Raw genomic sequence first — 20048 nt, forward strand, 5'->3', positions numbered from 1 at the left:
ACTCAATAATAACCAAAATGTCCCCCTGTAGTGGGAGATTGGCGTTAAGGTCCTCTCACATTCCAGAAGCTTCTCTGCTTCCTAGTGTTCAGCAGCGGGAGAATTCCTGCCCAATGAAGAAACGGGGAGGAGTTAAGAGTGCAAGTGCTACAATAGAGGGTTTGTGTACATCGTAAAAGCAAACACATGCTAAAATGCCAGTTAGTTGCGGACTTTCTATATTTCTTCACAGCAGTACATTTCTAAAAAATTAGTCTTTCTTGTGTCACTGTATATGAAGAAGTTAGCTCCTGTGCTGAAACCCCTTCCAGCCACAGTAGTCTTATGAATGGACTCACAACTCCTTCATAGACCCTCTACAACCCTCCATTCAGTTGGAAAACTCTTTCCCCCAAAATGTACATACACTGGTTCCACAGTAATGACGTTGTACAAGGTAAATGACAGACTGCAGCAAATGTGTTTGACTTTGATAGAAAACACAGTGTGTGTGTGGTGTGTGTGTGTGTGTGTGTGTGTGGGGGGGGGGTCATCTTTCGGTCTCTACCAGACCACAGGGACGTCTGAACTCCTGTCCTCTTTCATGGATCCATTTGTTCGATACTGGGATTCAGAGGGGAAAAGACATGTTGACATTACACAGTGCATTCAATTATACCCTGGAACCTATTCAATTATCCATTAAGTGAATCAAGTGATTCAGCCACTGAGAGAGACTCACCCCACTTGCTACCCACGAGTACAGGACAGGCAGCATGTAATGTGCTGTAGTCTCCCTTCCCGCTGGGTAGCAGGTTGTACCAGAACACCGCTGTACCCTGCAACACACACACACACAAACACACACATGAGCTCTCCAGCACAGACAGACAGACAGACAGACATAAAGGCTGGAATCTCTGTGTCTGTGACTGTGTCTATGTGTATGTGTGTCTTGTCTCTAAATGTAAATGTACAAATGTTTGCCACCAAAGGGCATTTCAATAATACAGAGACTTCAAATATTCTATGATTACCTTTTTGGGCCAAAGAGCAGCCCCTACATCAGGAAATACTGTAGCACCTCCAGCAGCAACATCAGTCATCTGCAATGCAAAATAAAGTCACTCACCACCTCCACACTCTCCAAAATGAATCAATCTCACTCTGATAGCACTTACATAGAAGAGCCAAGTTGCTATGCGGTTGCCTGTGCCCAGCTCTTTGAATGCACCAGGCTCATCTTTCTACAGACAGAGATACACAACAGATTATCACCATGTCCCAGTACTGACAGGAGCCTCAATTAGCTCAGATTTTCTCCTCAACACACCTAACAGAGACACTCACCCTCCCAAAGTCAAAGTGGGGCTCGTACTGCCCTGCCACGCCGTAATTTGCAACCTGGTGAAGACAGTGAATTGAAGTTATTAGAGTTCCTAGAATTTTTTTAAGTTAATACTTAAGTATCGCCGACCCACTCTGCACAAACACACACGTCCACAAGCATACACACCTGCAGCTCCTCAGCAGTGTCCATCTCCAGACCTGTGAGGTCTTCAATCCTCTGGTTGATCTTGTCCACTACTGGGTGTTCATACCCAGTCAGCCAAGCACTAAGGCAAGGGAGGGAGCCATGAGGGAAACAGTGGAACAGGTAAACAAGAACAGTGTATGCATGGCCACCAGAGGACAGCAAAGTCTGTTTATTAAATGTGACTCGAAGGAGCGGAGAGGGTGGGAAATGATGCAGCCAGCCACTACTGAGATAGTGCACCTTAGACCTTATCCATGCAATTAAGTCCTGGTAAGTGGAGGTGTAAAGAAAGCCAGGTCATAAAATACTACAGGAATCAAAACCAAGCTATGACCGATGTGATTGGATGGGACCGATGTGACTGCCTCTGTCACATCCAAGCCTGGCTAAAAGCAGCTACTATGTTATCAACAACGAGCCACTACTACAAGCTACCGTTCCTCTTCAGAAAAAGTGAAACACCCCGACTGTTTCTCCTTCTCTGTCCCTCTGGTTAAACATCGATCGCAATGCAGCAACTCCTGAGAGAAACCTAGTCCAAACCAGAATCAGCTCTCTTTTCTCAAGCACAGATTACTCCTCCTCCTCCTCTCTCATTTCAGGAGAGTCGGAGAAGATCTTACTGTGGTTTGATTCAGAACTTGGTTCTACCAGGGAGCACAGGAGAGTTCTGTTTCTGGACTGTTTCTGCTCAGGAGTTTGGAAGGCGGCAGTCAGAGGAAAGGTGGCTGGCTAGTGACGGAGGTCAAGGGGCTGGCTGCAGGGAGAAGGGTTGCAGCTGGGGTGAGAAGCGGGAGAGAGCAGGAGAGCCCCACCCCTCTGACCCCCGGCCAGGCCTTGACTGAGCCCCACCCCTCTGACCCCCGGCCAGGCCTTGACTGAGCCCCACCCCTCTGACCCCCGGCCAGGCCTTGACTGAGCCCCACCCCTCTGACCCCCGGCCAGGCCTTGACTGAGCCCCACCCCTCTGACCCCCGGCCAGGCCTTGACTGAGCCCCACCCCTCTGACCCCCGGCCAGGCCTTGACTGAGCCCCACCCCTCTGACCCCCGGCCAGGCCTTGACTGAGCCCCACCCCTCTGACCCCCGGCCAGGCCTTGACTGAGCCCCACCCCTCTGACCCCCGGCCAGGCCTTGACTGAGCCCCACCCCTCTGACCCCCGGCCAGGCCTTGACTGAGCCCCACCCCTCTGACCCCCGGCCAGGCCTTGACTGAGCCCCACCCCTCTGACCCCCGGCCAGGCCTTCCTTACCTCTCGCTGATGCGGTAGGGGGCCGTCTCTGATTCATCAGTGATGGGGTTGGAGATGAGGGACCTGCTTAACTGTTGAGCCAGGGAGAGGTTTAACACCCCTGGGTGAACCCACCCGGACGCCCTGCCCCCACCCATACACCCGCTACGAAACAAGTTCACCCTGAGAGACAAGCCTCTACTGATTTCTACCCTGAATCACACATTACTAAACACACTGAATTAGACTAGGAGAAATGTCATATTATAGAAGACCTCTCAGTGAGGACAAATATAGTAATATATCATGTATCTGTATGAAAATAAACATGGCTTCAATCCAATAAAAACCCACGAGCAACCACACACACAGGCTAAGTACTCACCCTGGGCTTGGCAAGCTCCTTGACCTTCTCGATCTCGCTGTGGGAGATGATGTCATGGTAACGGACGATGTAGGGGCGGTCCCACTCATCCTCCTGCTTCACCGGGCCGAGAAGGTACCGGGGGTTACGGTGGTTGTCGTAGTAACGGCAGAAAAGGCGGCTTTGTCTCCGGGGTGTCTGAAGAGAGATGGGAGAGACAGACTTGGAAAACATGAGCTAATGCAGAACATTAGACTGAGAAATATATACTGTATCAGGTTAGATAATGTAATGTATAATATCAGATACTATAATTGATATAATGTTATGAGAGAAAGGGAATGAAGAGAGTGAGTGAGTGTATGTATGTGAGTGTGCATATGTGTGTGTTTTTGCGTAAGTATGCATGTGTAGTTGCGTGGTTGTGTTTGCATGCGTGTGTGTGTGTGTCTTCTACCATTCTGATGCCCTCCCCTCGACACAGTTTATTGTACGTCTTCAACTCAGGGAGGGGCTCTCTGAAGCGCTTCTTCCTGAAGGCTCCTTCAGTCTCGTTCCTTCCCTGTTTCGGGGGCTTGTCAGCGGATGCCTTCCTCTGTTTCTTCAGCTGGAACTCAAAGTAGTCCATGTCGTCGTTGGCGCTCAGATGCTCTGGGTCTGGTGTAAACAAGCCATACTGGAATCAACAATATACACACATCAAGCTTAAATGTGTGACGTGTTTAGTGACTTGTTTAGTTTGCTGCAGAAGCCTCAAGCTCAGAACAGCTTCAGTAAACACGACCTGAATTTGGGATGAGTTCAATTGACAAGAAAAAAATACTGCAACGCTCCAAATCTTGTGGAACAACAAAGTTGGAAAAACACAACAAGAGCATTGCTAATTGTCTGTACCACTGGACTAAAGCTACAGGTTCTCACCGAGAGAAAGCAGTCTCTTGGTGAACTCCAGACCTCTCTCTAGCTCTCCCTGCTGGTAGACAGAGTTGCTGAGATAATCCAGCACCAGGACCTTGTCTATGGGAGACTCCTCGCCCTGGTCCAGCTGTTTGAGGGCCTGAGCCATCCATAACTCAGAGTGGTAGTAGTCCACCTCTGTGTAGGCAATCTCCCCCAACTCAAAGCAATCCTCCACTGTCATGGGGCTCTGAGCGGTTACACCTGGGGGAGGAGAGAGAGAGGGAGGGAGGATGAGAGAGGCACAGAGGGAGTGAGAGAGGGAGGAAGGATGAGAGAGGGAGAGAGAGGGAGGAAGGATGAGAGATGGAGAGAGGGAAAGAAAGAGGGAGGGAGGATGAGAGAGGGAGAGGGAAAGAAAGAGAGAAGGAGGATGAGAGAGGGAAAGAGGGAGAGAGAGAGGGAGGGAGAGAGAAGGAGGGGGCATAAAAGCAGAATGACAAAGAGAGAGAGATATAAGAGATTCTCTGAGATGAGCTTAGTCACATGCCTGTGTGATTGTTTATAAAGCCCTCACTCACCAGGCAGGTCTCCAGTGGAGATGGTGTTGGCGTCCAGCCTGTAGGTGTCCTGCAGTCTGAGCAGGGCTTTGGCAGCCCCGGTCTGGTCCTCGTCTGTGGGGAAGTGTTGTCTCTGGAGGGTCAGGTTAGAGATGAACCCTGGAGGAAGAGAGGAGGAGGTGGAGGGGGGTAGAGGTGGAACAAGGAGGCAGGGAGAAAATGAAAAGAGAAAGGAAGTGGGAAAAAGCAAAGACAGAGATTGAAATACACTACACTTCATATCCCATCAAAATGTATTTAGTATATACAACCAGTCCAGTCCTAACCTATTGTACAGACACATTGACAGTAGGTGCTACAGTAAGTATACAGTGCCCTACTTGCCTCGGGGGGAATGTCCCTGTACTTACTGTAAGTCGCTCGGGATAAGAGCGTCTGCTAAATGACTCAAATGTAGCAGCCAAGTTTTGTACGATGCAAAGCCATGTTACCGTCCACTGTGTCCTGGAGCACCAGGTTCTCCAAGTCGCCCCACTCAGTGTTCAGTCTCTTCATCAGCTTGAAGGCGTTGACCGGGTGCCCCAGGAAGCCCTCGGGGTCCAGGGTGGCCGTGGTGGTCAGAGAGTCCAGCTTCTCTGCCCAACTAGGAGAGAGAGAGAGAGAGAGAGAGAGAGAGAGAGAGAGAGAGAGAGAGAGAGAGAGAGAAGGGGGAGGAGAAGAAGGAAGAGAGAGATTGAGGGAAGTGAGAGTGAGTAAAATGAGTTACAAACAAAGAGGGAAATGAAACGGAGAGAGAAAAACATGGAGAAGTGTCAGACAGAAGATACTCACTGTTTGACCTGCTCCAACTTGTTCTCCTCTGCTCTGATGTAGTCCTTCAATGAGGTGACCAGGTCCTTTTCAGTGTACAAGAGATCGGTCATGTGGCCTGCAGAAAGATAGAAAAACATAAATATTAATTATATTCAGGAACAGTTTGAGAAGGTTTACAGAAGGTTGCATTGAGCTACACCAAGATGACAGACCAAGCACTCAGAAATAATGCTAGAGAATAATAGCGAGACCCAGAAGAAGAACAGAGGGGATGATGGGAAGGAAGAGGGGGTTCCTACCTATGGACGTGAAGAAGTCCTCGTGGGCTGAGAGAGTCTGGAAGAGGCTACTCAGGACCAGAACACACCAGGAACATCTCAGCTCCATCAGTGACATACCCCTACTGTGGTTGCTGGGAGCTCCTAATCTCTCTCCAGTGCTGCTGTCTGTGTCAGTGCGCAAGTTGATGAATCTGGCTTCCAAGCCAGGAGCGGTAGCTATCTCTGTCAAATAGCAGGCTGGGTCTCTGCAAGGCTGTGTCCAAGTTATGTAAATACTGCAGTCTGAACTCAAACACAAACAACTGTTCACAAGATATCCAGATACCCTGATATAAAGCTACCTGTGCAACTCAACACTGAGTGTGAATTATGCCTGGCAAGGGGGTTCAGAATAATTAATAATAATAATAATGTGTTGATAAATTGATACTTGGAACTGAAAAGATACAGGCAATTAACGTCTGTGGAAAACCAAGTTAAAGAGAGAAGACCAGCCATCAACAGGCAAAGGAATTAAGTTATGAATGTTGTCTCAAAGAAATGTTTGCAAGCTATGAAAAAGGAGGGTCATTGAACCAGTGCCAAGCAGGGAAATGATCATCCAAATTCACTGCAAAAGAACAGGTCACACTTGACAGGATCTACACACTGCAGCTAGTATGCCTCCAGGCTCAGATCGTCCAATCTGTACCTCTGACCTATCTACTGAGTCAGAGAACAGGCATAGACAAGCCCTCTGCTGCTAGCTAACGGGTTTATATTAATTTTTAAATAAAGTCACTTCTGAAGAGTTAAGCCCCAATGACAACAATCAGTCAGCTGGGAAACAAATCAATCGGGTGAAATCATTTACACATTGACATGACATGAGGTCGGTCACTGTGTCTTTGCAATCTGTCATTAGCTGTTGTTGCCGGGGCAGGAAGCCACAATAGCAGGATAGGTCTTTCACGCATTCAGCGTGACACACCAAAGAGATCTCGAGTTACATGCCACCTAGCAGCAAAACAGAAACACCACCAGCACCACATCTTCTCACAAGTTCAGTGAACGCTTCTATCTGCAGCCACCTGCACTTGGAAAATTAGAGTGGCATCAATTCTGAAACCAGGGGGAATCAAGTACATGACAATATCATAGCACACCTATTAACTTGGTCTGCAACAACAACGAAACACCACTTTATAACACAAAAGCAAAAGAAAAGGCTAGAACCGTTTACAAATACATATTCTTTATTTCTTTTCAAGGGTGTACAGTTGTTCCAAACTAAAGTATAATGATCAACCTCACACATGTCTAGAGAATGTGTACCTGTATGAGAGAGTGATAAGCATGTGGAGTAAAGAGGACATCGACCCTTGTAAACTCAGAACACACAGGCATAATACTGGAGCTAATCCGAAGAGACCTTCTGGTGATCTTCTGTACCCCCACAAAGTCTTTGAAAGGCCCACCCTCCATTGATCCCTTCACAGTTGGGTGTGACACTCATCCACGACTACTGAGTCAACACTGGTCTACAGGACGCATCTCTCTTCAAATTCAACCTTCTAGTGCCTTCTCCCCAGTGTTCAGCAAAGCACCCATCTCTCGTTTTGTGTTAAGACCCCCCCCCCCCCCCCCAAAAAAAAATAATCGGACCCATGTTTGAATCACAGGCGTATATCGTCCAGCGAGGTGAGCCTCTGACCGAACAGACTCTCCTCGTAGGTCAGAAGCTGACGCAGGAAGTTCACGTTGGGCGCCGTGCAGGCCCGCCTCTCCTTCAGCCAGCGCACGGCGTGGAGGAGCGACCAGCGCCGGAGCTGCATGAGGAAGGCCAGCGTGAGCGCAGAGCTGCGGCTACGCCCCATGCTGCAGTGCACCAGCACTCGGCCGGCCGGCTGGCCGCGCAGCGCCCCCGCGATGAAGCCCGTGGCCCGGGGGAGAGCCTCCACCAGGTCCTGCTGGGCGTCGTCGCTGAGCGGCAGCTTCAGGTACGACACGATGCTGGGGAAGGCGTCGGGGCAGTCGGCCGTGGCGTTCACCACGTGGGTCACGTGGAGGTTCTTGATAATGCGGTAGTTGGAGGCCTGAGCGGCCGAGCCCTGGTACAGCGCCCCCTCCAGGATCTCAGAGGGGTAGATGGTGAGGGAGTGCCTCTCGGGTTGCACGAGGACCATGCGGGGGGTGCAGAGGAAGGGGTAGAGGGTGTGGAAGGCTGAGAAGCCCCCCAGGAGAATGACGGGGTCCATGCCCAGGTCGCTGATCTGGAAGAAGCAGTGCTGCAGGACCGGGGAGTCCACCCTGGCCTCGGCGCTGCCCACTGACACACACATACACACACACACACACACACACACAAACACACACACAGGCTTTCAGACAGGCCTTCACAAGAGTAACACAACCTGGGTTGTTTATTTACAGTGTGTGTGAGCGAATGTACAGGTGAGCATAAGTGTGTGTGTGTGTGTGTGTGCAGGTGACTGTGTGTGTGTGCAGGTGAGTGTGTGTATGTGCGTGTGTGTGCATCACCTGGACTGTGCCCATCCTCCGCATACAGCAGGATGATGGAGAACTCCTGCAGCTGGACACAGCTGATGAGACATCCCAGCTCGGGGTGGATGACCGTTACACTGGCACGGGCTGTCACAAGGTGACTCTGCTTGTACCTGACACACACACACACAAACACACACAATAAACAAAAGATATGACATCTGAAATCAATCATTGACTGTTTAGTGAAACACACACGGCAGAGTTTGCTGACGTGTGTGTTTGCGGCCGCTTGTGCACCTGTCAGCGCTGCGACAGTCCAGGATGAGGATGTAGTTGGGGTCGTGCAGCGCGGGCTGGCCTGCTTCTGCGTTCAGCAGGTTGTAGACCTGCTGAGGGGTGACGTAGCCCCGCTCCACCCTGGTTTTCTCAGGCATGGCTGGGACCAACAGCTCCTCCACCTCTGGGTCCTCTCCGCACGCCGGCTCACTCACCTCTGCTCAAGGATGTTAGTGAGCACATTAAGATGTAGACAGAGAAAATCTAGAGAGAGTAAAAAGTTACGCGATATGGGTGTGCTCACCTTGTGTGTGACTTTGTGTTGGAGTGAGAGAGTGGCACTTTGGTTGTTTCTTGCCAGTACCGTTCACCTCCCTGTAGGGGGTGCTGTTTACTGGTTGACAGTTGTTGTTGCTGCTGCTGCTGCTGCTGCGCTCTGTAGAGACTCCTAAACGACTGTTAACCGCTCTAATGCAGACAACACACAATCAGTCAGAGGACAACACCACAACAGTTTTTTCATGAACAGTGCTGATGAATGGGAAGCAGGCTACGACCAGCCTGTTTTGCTGACTAAGTTTGGAACGCTACTTTTCTACAAGGCGACACTGCGGAGCGCGTTGCGTCTCAGCTAACTCACCTGGACAACACTATGCCCATGTTTCCCAGTGCCAGACATTTGGCAGGCGCAGTCTCTGCCCCCACCCTCCCCTCATCAGAGCATCATACTTCTCCCAAGGAACAGGTCCGATGTTTCGACTAGTTCCCCACACTCGGTTAGGTTGCCACCATATTTCCTCTCGTCCGATTTGGATAGATCAGGTGGAAAAGACAACTGTTGACAAGTCAACCTCCCTGGACTTGGTTGTCTCGACCCCCCCCCCCCCCATTCCCCTTCAACCGGGCCTTATTTTAGCGTGTTGCCCTGACGACGCTGTGGCGGTAAGTGCTCTAGAACGTCACTGGGAAGCTGGAGGTGACAGGAGGCAGATGGAGAGATGGCCGTGCCGTGCTCCACACACACGCAGAAACAAACACACACTCTCTTTCACATGTACCTTTGACACACCTGCCCCTCCCCAGTCTGACCAGGCATCTTCATCATCTTGTTTTCTTTCTTATCCTCTCATCATCCTCCTCCTTTATCACAGTCCCTTACACTGTCCACTTTAAACAAAGCATCAGCGCCCCCTGCTGCTCATTCAGACCACCCTGTTAACAACAACCACACACACACCCACACACACAAACGTCAACCGGGCAGTTTCACAGCCTTAGTTACCTGCTGATTTGTAAATTAAAAAAATGCCAATAAACTTTCTTTCTATGAGCTGGCAGTTATAGCTTGGAGTAGACCCAATACTAAGAATCCAGGTTTATGATAGCTGATCAATCAACAGCCAGGCATAATGACAGCCTTTCAAAACACAACGGTCATAAAGAACCAGCTGGTTGCTACAGTACCCAGGGTAGTCACCTTGGCATACAAATTAGGCCTGTCCTATGTGTTGTTTGTTTGTATTTCACACAGTAAAGAGCCGGGGCTTGTTTTACATAAAACATATTTTCCAAATGAGCCAGGCTTATGTCAGGGACAGTAACTAACATGAGACCAGCTTAATCTGTAAACTCTCTTGATGGAACAGGTCTCAGCTCACTCTGTAAACTCTCTTTATGAAACAGGCAACTGGTCTCTTCTAATGAAACACTTTTGTTTACTTTGTGTGCATCCCACAGATGGTTTCCCCACAGACGTAGAGAGTGCTATAAAAGGCAGGCAGGGGACATTAGAGGGAGTGTGTGTGTGTGTGTGTGTGTGTGTGTAAACTCATGACACCAAAAAGGAGGTTGGGTGACTTCAATGTCACAAGCAGATGTCAACTGGATAATCACAGAGCAGAACAAATTTCCCTCTGGGCAATAAAGGTTTTTATTCATTCATTCATGACACTTAAACAGAACTTACAGATTTCCATTAATAATAATAAGGATTCTGGTTAAAGGTATTCTTTTATGTATTTGGTTTTTATCGAAAACATATGTCAATGTTTTCAATAAAGACCATACGACAGTACGCCAAACAATGATATACATGCAACACATTATCCTAGATTCAGGAGTTCACGCCTGATACGTTTGTTATCGAAAGAGTCGGATCAGAACATCAGAATAAAGCTCACAACAGCAAAGGTCACGATACAAAGTCAGGATCCTCAGAGAGATAACTTGGGGTGTTGTGCTCTGTAATCTTCCAGCAGATAGCCAGCCACAGAACAAAGTCCAGGATTGGTCAATGCCTTACTGAACGCTTGGTCGGGTCAGTGTGAGAGGGACAGATATGCTGCTCTGTCCGTTTAATCACAAGGTTCTGAACACAAGAAGAGAACTGACATTCTCTCTGGAAAAACAGCACTGATTTCTTGCCTGGGTCCCCTCGCCTCTGCTGTCTCTCAGTTGTAAGTCTGTACGGATGGTTTGTGTTGTGATATTGCGTGGACAAGGGATGATAGGAACTTTTGGAATATGAATATTTGAGATAAGAATTAATCAACATGGCTGGACATCCAACTCTAAATTGTAAGTATGTCTTCCTTACCAATTAAACAACATATACATGGTGTTAGTTGTCTGAATGTTCATGTATTTTAATTTGCCATGTTTGGATTTTTATTTTTTTATTTTATTGCTGTTATTCATGGTATTTGTTATTTTTGTGTAGGTAAACAATATGCAAATTATGAAAAAAAAGAAACCTTTGTCCTCTGATTGTAACATGTTAGTGTGTACGATGAGATCCTAGTTTGAAATGTTGTGAAAGCTTCAGGTAATGGGGGCAAAATATACTGTACTGTCGACAAAAAGGTATATTATACTTTCACTATAATGGCCCGTCGAAACTAAAATCAATATTGAGCACCTGCTTGTTAACATATAAAGTACTATTATACATAATCTAAATGTGTATTTTGGGAACACACATAGTAAAATAAGTACGGCAAGCAGTGCTCAATATTGATTTTAGTTTCGATGGGCCATTATATAAGTATAATATACCTTTTTGTTGACAGTACGGTATTTTTGTCACCATTACCTGAAGATCTCACAACAATTCAAAGTAGGATCTCATCGTACACACTAACATGTTACAATCAGGGGCAAAGGTTTCTTTTTTTTTTCAGAATTTGTCAATTGCTTACCACATCGTCATTGAAAGCCACCCTATTTGCACTTATATAGCCACACTATTTGCATTTAAAAAAATATTAATATTTTTATTTATATTTTATAATGTACATTTATTTTTTGGGGGAGGGGGATTGTTAGTACTACTGTACTTTTATATTTTTTGATTTAGGATCCATATATGTTTATTGTTTGCACCTTCCGGCCACAGTAAATTCTGTGTTTGTGCAAACCTACATGGCAAATAAAACCAAATTCTGATTCTGAATCTGAAACAATGTTTTGTTCCCTTGACTTAGGGAGTAGCGAGGGACTTGTGTCTTCATGTCTCCAGGACCTCCATTAGAGGGGGTGATGATCCAACTCAAGCCCCTCCTGACCCACCCCCCTGGCAGCAGGACGGGGGGTCCTGGCCCCTGGGACACGGTCAAGACCACGGTCAGGACCACACTCGTCTCAGAACGGTAAGAGACCATCTTGACTCTTGTGCTGTTCACAACGACCCATCATTGTCCTGCGACAACTTTAACCGATACAAAAACAAATAAAAAGCATTTTCTTTTAACCGTTGCGCTGTGGGGGGTGTAAGACAGCCCGACGGTTAGAAAAAAATGCTTCACTTTATTTTTGTATAAGGTAAAGTTGTTGCAACACGTGTGGGGGGGGGGGCACAATGACTAAAGGGTCACAATGACCTGAAGATAACACAAGGGTTAACCGTATCCCACACGACAGTCTTTGGTAGGAATGCAGACACAGACACACACACATTTCAAAGTCCAGTAAAAGCCAGAAGGGAGCTCAGCTCACTGCCATGGTGGTTGAAGTCAAACCGAGAGACACACCCAGGGATATCTGTCCCCGATAAGTGTTTGACGATATCTCTTGACCCCTGCTCAGTCCCGGGTGGAGGACGTGTGTCGCAGTCCTGAGGCGGTTCTCCTCCAGTCCTGTGTGGAAGCCCCTGATCCCTGCCCTGGGCATCATTGCCTTCCTGGTGGTGACCGTCCTCTACATCCTGGCTGACAAGCTGCGCTGCTTTGTGGCTAACATTTTCGTACCACAGTATCACTACCCATATGCTGTGCCACTCTGCTTCGCTCAGGTACGACAAGCTTCACCCTGACATGATGGGTTTTATTATGGTCTGCTTTGTGCTAATGAGGGAGTTTCAACAGCTCTGGGAAGATTCCGGTGAATTTTATTTCATTTAGATGTCTGGAACTACACTAATGATTCTCTGACACACCCCCCAAAAAAAAAAGAATCACTGTTGCTCTGGCGAGAACATCCCAGCCCTCCATTTGACACGTGCCGTCCTCCCCCCTGAAGGTGTTGGTGACCCTGCTAGCCTTGCAGCTCCTCCACGCCCTGGGCCTGGTCCCCCTCAAGCCTTACTCCCTGTCCCTGGGCGAGAGGCTCCTGGTGCCCTCCATCTGCGACAGTGTCCAGGCCGTGCTGGGCATGTGGGCCCTGGCCGAGAGCAGCCACTCGGGCCTGTACCCCCTGACCATGAGGCTGCTGCCCCTGCTGAGCGTGGGCTGGTGCTACGCACTGGGACTGGCAGGGTCGCCTCCGCTCCACGTCACGGGCCTGGTCGCCGTGGTGACCGTCACCTCCGTCACCATCACAGGTTTGTGTCGAGTCCAGGGTTCTGAATTCCGAGATTCCAAAGGTTTGTTTTAAGTTCTGTTTAAATGCGTCTGTACAGAATTGTTCCCGTTTTCAAACCGCCGTCCCCCGCTTCCTCCCTTGCAGCGTCGCTGGGCCTGTCGAGGGTGGAGCCCCAGGAGGGTGTGTACGCCCCTCTGGCCCTCCTCCTCCACAGCCTGTCTCTGGCCTGGATGGCCAAGGCTGCAGAGGTGGAGTTACGGCGACCCGCCTCCCGCGTCTCCACCTTTGACCTGTATTTCACCCTGCTGGTGAACCAGAGCCTAATCCTGGGATTCCTGTGTCTGTTGCACCCCAAGGGCCCCCAGGCACTGGGCGGGGCCAGCTGGCACAGCCTGCTCTTCATTGGCTATCTCTTGGCCATCCTGCTCTTGGGGATGGTTCAGCACTTCCTGGTGGATGTGACGGCGCTTCGCTTGTCGCCGCTGGTCGCGGCGTTCATACACACGGCTCGGACCTTAGTGCAGCCGTTTTATAGGTTCTAGCGGTTCCGTTCATATACGGCCACGATACGAAACAGTGCTGTACTTTACACTCCCAACAGTCAAAGACTTGGACACCCTGGTGCAGCCTGACAGATGCAGCTTATGACCAGAGCATTGTGAGACTTCCGGAATGGAACGGAGAAATGCTACCATCAGAAGGGACTACAAAATGTACCTTAAATGATGGGACTAAGAGGATGTATTCTAAAGGCTGACCTTTTGATAAGCTAAATGATCATGATTGATTCACATGCTACCCTAGACGTGTAGGCCCAGTTTCCCAGACTAAAATAAAAGCTTTTTCAAATCATTATTTTTTTACTTGACGACAAAGCTTCATCCATGTCTGGGGAAACTGGGCATCAGCGTCTGAACCTGAGAAGCTAAAAGGAATAAATAAGCTATGTAAGTTAAAGTTATAAATGACTCCTTTGAGCACTAAAACACTACCTTGTGATTAACGTTACAGGATTCTCCAATGTTATTAATCATTAACGCTATGTGTATTAAAGCACAGAGTACAGTTGGTTACATAGATGTTAGATTAGTTGGAATGGAAAAATTGCTGTTCTAATTCTAAAAACAACTCAATCTTTCAATATTTTATTTAGAAAAGAATATATAAAGTAAATTCCAAGAGTATTACATTTACTCATCTACAAACCACTATTTTGCCTTGATTTAGTAAGTGCTATACTGACACATGGCAACATCTCAATTCATAATGGTTGTTAGGCAGTGTCCAGGCCAGTTTTGAACTGTCATATGTACGAACATTTGGACCCGTCATAATCCCGGTTGAGTACCAGGGATGGTGCAGTGTTGGGGGTCTGTCTGGGGTGTTCTGGCAGGCTGGTGCAGTGTTGGGGTCTGTCTGGGGTGTTGTGGCAGGCTGGTGCAGTGTTGGGGTCTGTCTGGGGTGTTGTGGCAGGCTGGTGTGGAGGGTGCTGTCTCTGCTCATCAGGAGTGGTCAGTGTTTGGGGGCAGGTGGATGCCCATACTCTGCAGCAGGTTGGACGCAGGTCCGGCCAGCCCAGCCTGGGAGCTGAGGGACTCCAGCAGGTTGGTGACCAGGTTCAGGTCCACATCCAGAGGCTGGATCTCCTCCTCTTCCCCGTCCTCGACCTCCCCCTGGAGAGGTTTACCCCCTGGGGGCCTGGGGGAAGTTGGGCTCAGGGCCGGCTTTCCTCCATCCTGCCACAAAACATCTGTGAGACAGCTGTATAACAGGCGGATAGAACCAACGCTCAATGTGTTCAACTAGGATCCATTTCCTCTATAATCTTCTTCCTACGTCCTGCATGCACACTGATGAGGAGAGCAAACAGCTGGTGGGAGATCTCTCCCGTACCTTCTGAGTGAAGCTTTGTCCCACGTTGGTGCCCAGGAGCTCCCGGTCCATCTCATCCATGTATCTCCTCAAGCCATGCAGCGCCTCCGCTCCCTTCAGCCCTCCTGGCTGTGAAGAACTTCCCAGCCCCTCCTCATCATCATCATCGTCCTCATCATCATCATCATCAGCATCTAGGTCATCTGAATCCAACTCCTCATCCTTAGCCCCTGAGGAGAACGTCAGTTTAAATGGGAGACAGTCATTAACAACACACCTTTTAAACTTTGGACTGTTCTAAATGTAATGTTCTCTGTTTAAATGTCCACTGTTCACTGCACTTTGACCCTAATGAAAAATTAGGAAAAGGAATTAATAGTAAAAATAAATAAAAAAGAATGTAGGTGATTACAAATCCCACGTGTCTTTAGTGTACAGCAGCGTGTACAACTGACCCAGTAGTGTGTCCAGTGCACTGGCTAAGGAGTCTGGATCAAACTGGAACGGCTCATTTGAATGGGACCTGGGACAAGAAGAAGAAGAAAAGAGCTTATTTCACTTTTTTCTTTTATCTGTTTTTTTTCAAGGTTACCAATAACCTGTTAAAAGCCCTAAGCAAATTGTAGGTTAATTTTACTGCATGCCAGGGGCCGTCCCTCTCAAGGTAAAGATTAACTACAGCATGTCAACACTTTATCAATCATTCAGTTTGTGGTGAGTCGGCCAGTCGGCCAATCAGCCAGCCAACCAGTCAGCCAGTCAGTCTCACCAGGGAAGCTCTGCGCCCTCATGTGAAGACATGGCGTTGATGAAGTTCTTCATCCCTTGGGTCACAGCAACCAGACTATAACTGGCCTCCTCTCCCTCCTTCACCTCCTCACTCCTGACCTCTGGTGCTCGTCTAGAGGAGGAGGGACGCTCCCTGCCCCCCCCGGCCCCCTGCCCCAGACCCCTGGCCCCTCTCTCCTCCAGAAGATGCTCCAGCTCCTGGGCTGAGATGTCCAGCCAGCTGTCACCTGGACACACCCCCATCACAGGGAGACAGTCAGAACAATAGAAGGGGCCATTACTTTCGTCAAAGACAAACATGGAGGCATTTTTACCCTTGATAAGTTTGTGAGCCTATTGACCAGCTCAATATATTATCAGTTCTCTAAACCTTATCTGAGAATGAATAGGCTTCAATGACTAAACCATGAAGGAATTTCCAACTGCCTGATAGTGGTGAGACACAGAGCATGTGAGCGTATTTTTTAAAGGACGTAGTGTTGCCCTATGTCCCGCTTCAAATTCACTCCAGGAATGCTCGAGGCCATGAGTCTGAATGCCCAAGCCCGACCCAGAATCCATCTGTGTCCTGCCCAGTCATCAACAGTAGACTATTTTAAGTCAAAAAATCACCTCAATTAGAGTTCATCGAGTACTTCAAAAACAAAACTAAAAAGTCATACAGGTGTACAATTAATATAAAACGAACTAACAACGATAATGTACTAGGCATACAAGAAAAATAATGCGGTAACATCTTTTCAGTCAGTAAAGATTAATTTTGGAATCGAAGGACACCTCTCTAGAAAACACAAATTACATTTGAAAAATGTAGTTGTTGCTCTTTAGTTCTTTGGGCTGCGGTTTAAGCTAAAAGTTAAATGCATGCAGAATTTTTACCTTTTTTGGAGTGAGCGGGAGGGTGATTTGAGTGGAGAGGGATGCAATCTGCATTGAGCGCTCAGCAATACTGAGTGGAGCGGCCGGGGGCGGCTTTGAGCGGGGAAGCGGAAATTCTCACCACTCCACTCATATGCTCTGCACTCGTTATGTTTGTATCATTCTAAAATATCTGATTAACTACAGAAGTGGCAAATCAAATAGTTGTGCAGTTGGTGAGACGGATCATGTGCACAGCCATATTTGCACTAGTACTATTTGATCCATGTTAGCAGTGAGCCAGTTCAGCAGGAGGGAGGAGGACTCACTGTCCTCTGGAGGCAGAAGGGCTTCCTGTCTCCTCAGGTCATCCAGGTCTGGGGGAGGGGAGCTCTGCAACAGCTGCATCACCTCTGCTCCTGGAGACCTGCTGCTGGAGCTAAACACACACACACACACACACACACACACGCACACGCACAAGTTAATGATTCGTCCGACTGAGCACCAAAAACCTTCCCATCTAGAATATGAACCAGCGGTTCCATTGATGTCTCTTACAGGGCACTGACCTCTGTCCTTGGTTTACTGACTGTTTGAAGAAGGTCTGCGCTGATGTCATCAGTTCTTTGTAGCGAGCTGACCCCTCTAGTTCAGCCTGCAGAGCACAATATCAACAACAATGTGAATCAACATAAACCACTATGCAGTGGCATCTGGGGGGGGGGGGGGGTGCACACCTTAAAGTAGTTGTTCTTCTTTAGACTGTCCACAAAACCTTTCCACAAGGGGTTACAGCTGATGGGCACATCTGGTTCTGAGGAGGGGGGTCTTCCCTTGGAGCACAAGATCTCAAACCCATGAGCCTGGTGCAGGCACAAACACAGACAGACACAGTCAGTACTGAACACAAGCAGACACAGTCAGTACCGAACATGAGCAGACACAGTCAGTACCGAACACAGGGAGATCTAGATCAACACTAGTCCATGGGAAATGTCAGGTGCAGGAGAGGAGAAACTGTCCAGGAGGGAACTCACTAGTTTCATGCCCAGCTCGTGGGCTGGATACTGGGGGTGAGAGCGGGCTGGCAGGGTGAAGCCACTCCTCCTGTCAGGGTTGAAGTGCTGCTGCTGGAGCTGGGCGTACAGACAGCGGGTGAACTTCACCTGGAAACGGACCATGAGATGGAGTAAAGACCACAACTCACAAGACCCAGGATCAGCATGGCAAAACCAATGCAAGATTTAAACTCTGAGGTAAGCAAAAATCCTTGTACACAACACATAATTAATTGACTCTACTTAGCTATGTTTCTAACCCCAGCAACAGCTAAGTCCCTTGTCCACACATCAACATGCTAACTATAGGGAAGCTGATCAACAGCTGCATATACCGAGGTGAGGACTCTGGTATCTGGAGGGAAGGTTCGGAATGTCCGGCAGGCTTGAAGATCCACCGGATCTCGCAGATAGAACGCAGAGACCGCTGGGGCGACCAAGGCTGGCCTCTGTGCCAACACTGTAACGATGCCAGCAGGCAGGAAACAATGGGCGAAGTGCAAGGTGGTCTGAACCTTCCCTGGGTATCTGTAGAGACACACACACACACACACACAAAGCATTAAAAACATCACGCTGTCAAGACACTGCCACTGTATTTCAACTTAGACCAACACTACTGATGTTTGGGGTGCTTTCTGTACCCATCCAGTCTTCTGGCCAGGGCTGTCCGGATGTTGGGGCTGGCCAGACAGGCCTGGGTGTGGGAGGAGAGCAGGTCCAGGGCCTGGGCTACACTGGGCACCACGTCCCTGGGCAGGCCCACTTCACTGGAACGGGACGGGCAGGGGAGAATGTGCAGCTCTCCTTTATGGAGAAACACCTGGCAGCAAAACCGTACGAGACAAAGGTTATGGTTACGAGACACTCACCTCCTAGATAAAGAGTTGCGTTTGAGACACGGATTAACTACTGTTGGTTTCAACTTTACGCAGGTGAAGAGATGTTGAGGATGAACATGAACAACGTGTTTGACGTGTTGAGTGCTACGTTAAGACCGTGAATCACCCTGTTTTCGCTGCTTTCTGGGTTTAGCCATTTGGGAAGATAGTCAGCCGCTTCAATGAGAAGAAACTCCCCGTCATTGTCCTCAACCCTGCGAAAGTTAACATAGTCAATACTTGACAAAACACAAAAGAGTTATATTGTCTTGATATTGATAAAGAAATCAGTAATATACATCCTTCCGCAGACCCACCTCACTGCCAAATCAGGAAAGGACTCTGTGATTTGCAGTAGGAGGTAAACGATAAACCACTCGTCTTCAACATTGTCTCCAAACTGAGTGCTCCCTTCGATGTGGGCAGGAAGACCCCCTGCACATCAACACACGTAAAACCATTAGTAAAAATCGCAATTTTTTATTGAGATTGGGTGTCGTTTATACCCGTGTGCGTAGTGCGTATGAGCTACTTTCGTCTGATGACGTACCTTTCTCGGGAGAGTACTTGAGGTTGAAAGGCTGCTGATGCCAGATGTACTGGACGAGAAGTGGAGTCACTTTGGCTAAGATCTCCTCAACTAGACGTTTTAGACACTGTTCATTGGCCAGTGGATCAGAAACATTGGGCTCAACCAGGAAAAGGTAATACTGGACCATGTCGTCATGAACGACCTTTCTCTTCAGAAGGTCCATGGTATGAGTTGCCTAACCGAGACCCACTGAGTAACCTAAGAGGAAAGAAAAACGTAAAAAAGCAACAAGGATAGCATCACACACGACTGTACAGTATTGAACACTCAACTGTATCACTAGTAGTATTTCTAGGCTTCATCTTGACAATGAATAGCACCAAGCAAGGCAAGTTAGTTAGCTAGCCACCCGTTGATATGGTTGTGAAAGCAACGAAGCTCTTAATGCATTAAAATAAACATAAGTTCTTACGTTTTGTAACACTTTTGGAACCGCAGACCCTGAAAATATAGTGTCTTACTTGAGAAACATTACTGCCTGACGTTGTCACGCCGTTAAAACCAGTTCTGTTTTGTCCTACAACGAAATTCCTCCGGCTATCAAACTTAATAATTACCAATAGTTCCTGTCTAAGTGTAATATCTCACAAAAGTTTGACAATGCTCAGTGAAAACAAATCTGGTAATTAATAAAAATATTTTACATTAAACACAAACAGTTTCCCTCTATGGACATTTGCTGTTATATAAATATAGACATGTCTGAACACATTCAATGTTGTCAATGGAGTGGCGGACAACATTCAGAAGCACACATGAAAACCGACAAGAAA

At 48.1% G+C, this 20048-nt stretch overlaps 4 protein-coding genes across 5 annotated transcripts; 1 reads left to right on the forward strand and 3 right to left on the reverse strand.

The window, feature by feature from the left end:
* Nucleotides 1-201: 201 nt before the first annotated feature.
* Nucleotides 202-5800, reverse strand: LOC146268585 (prolyl 4-hydroxylase subunit alpha-1-like). Its single transcript, XM_084709092.1, has 14 exons — nucleotides 5681-5800; nucleotides 5400-5496; nucleotides 5060-5211; nucleotides 4590-4727; nucleotides 4033-4272; nucleotides 3569-3768; nucleotides 3133-3309; nucleotides 2769-2839; nucleotides 1496-1595; nucleotides 1330-1383; nucleotides 1161-1226; nucleotides 1017-1085; nucleotides 722-818; nucleotides 202-603 (listed from the first exon to the last, which is right to left on the reverse strand). The coding sequence occupies exons 1-14, from the start codon at nucleotides 5775-5777 to the stop codon at nucleotides 530-532; spliced, it is 1632 nt and encodes a 543-aa protein (XP_084565218.1). The 5' UTR covers nucleotides 5778-5800; the 3' UTR covers nucleotides 202-529.
* Nucleotides 5801-7317: 1517 nt separating this feature from the next.
* Nucleotides 7318-9085, reverse strand: LOC146268586 (serine/threonine/tyrosine-interacting-like protein 1). Its single transcript, XM_084667116.1, has 5 exons — nucleotides 9066-9085; nucleotides 8730-8893; nucleotides 8447-8642; nucleotides 8183-8319; nucleotides 7318-7970 (listed from the first exon to the last, which is right to left on the reverse strand). Exons 1-5 carry the CDS (start codon nucleotides 9083-9085, stop codon nucleotides 7318-7320), a joined length of 1170 nt encoding a protein of 389 aa, XP_084523242.1.
* A 1658-nt stretch (nucleotides 9086-10743) lies between these two features.
* Nucleotides 10744-14187, forward strand: LOC146268587 (uncharacterized). The gene is made up of 5 exons (XM_084710288.1): nucleotides 10744-11002; nucleotides 11908-12072; nucleotides 12509-12713; nucleotides 12941-13241; nucleotides 13367-14187. Exons 2-5 carry the CDS (start codon nucleotides 11933-11935, stop codon nucleotides 13762-13764), a joined length of 1044 nt encoding a protein of 347 aa, XP_084566414.1. The 5' UTR covers nucleotides 10744-11002; nucleotides 11908-11932; the 3' UTR covers nucleotides 13765-14187.
* A 164-nt stretch (nucleotides 14188-14351) lies between these two features.
* ecd (ecdysoneless homolog (Drosophila)) lies at nucleotides 14352-19830 on the reverse strand. Of its 2 annotated transcripts, none has more exons than XM_084710286.1 (14): nucleotides 19737-19830; nucleotides 19234-19473; nucleotides 19001-19118; nucleotides 18811-18898; nucleotides 18447-18625; nucleotides 18138-18330; nucleotides 17782-17910; nucleotides 17482-17607; nucleotides 17314-17399; nucleotides 17071-17180; nucleotides 15864-16110; nucleotides 15550-15617; nucleotides 15116-15324; nucleotides 14352-14958 (listed from the first exon to the last, which is right to left on the reverse strand). In XM_084710286.1, exons 2-14 carry the CDS (start codon nucleotides 19436-19438, stop codon nucleotides 14725-14727), a joined length of 1992 nt encoding a protein of 663 aa, XP_084566412.1. In that variant the 5' UTR covers nucleotides 19439-19473; nucleotides 19737-19830; the 3' UTR covers nucleotides 14352-14724. The 2 variants fall into 2 exon arrangements, with proteins under 2 accessions (XP_084566412.1, XP_084566411.1); XM_084710285.1 differs by having other exon boundaries at nucleotides 19688-19815.
* Between the last annotated feature and the right edge of the window lie 218 nt (nucleotides 19831-20048).

This window comes from Hypomesus nipponensis, chromosome 11 (genome assembly GCF_054491055.1).
Source record: "Hypomesus nipponensis isolate SF chromosome 11, ASM5449105v1, whole genome shotgun sequence".
NCBI lineage: Eukaryota > Metazoa > Chordata > Actinopteri > Osmeriformes > Osmeridae > Hypomesus > Hypomesus nipponensis.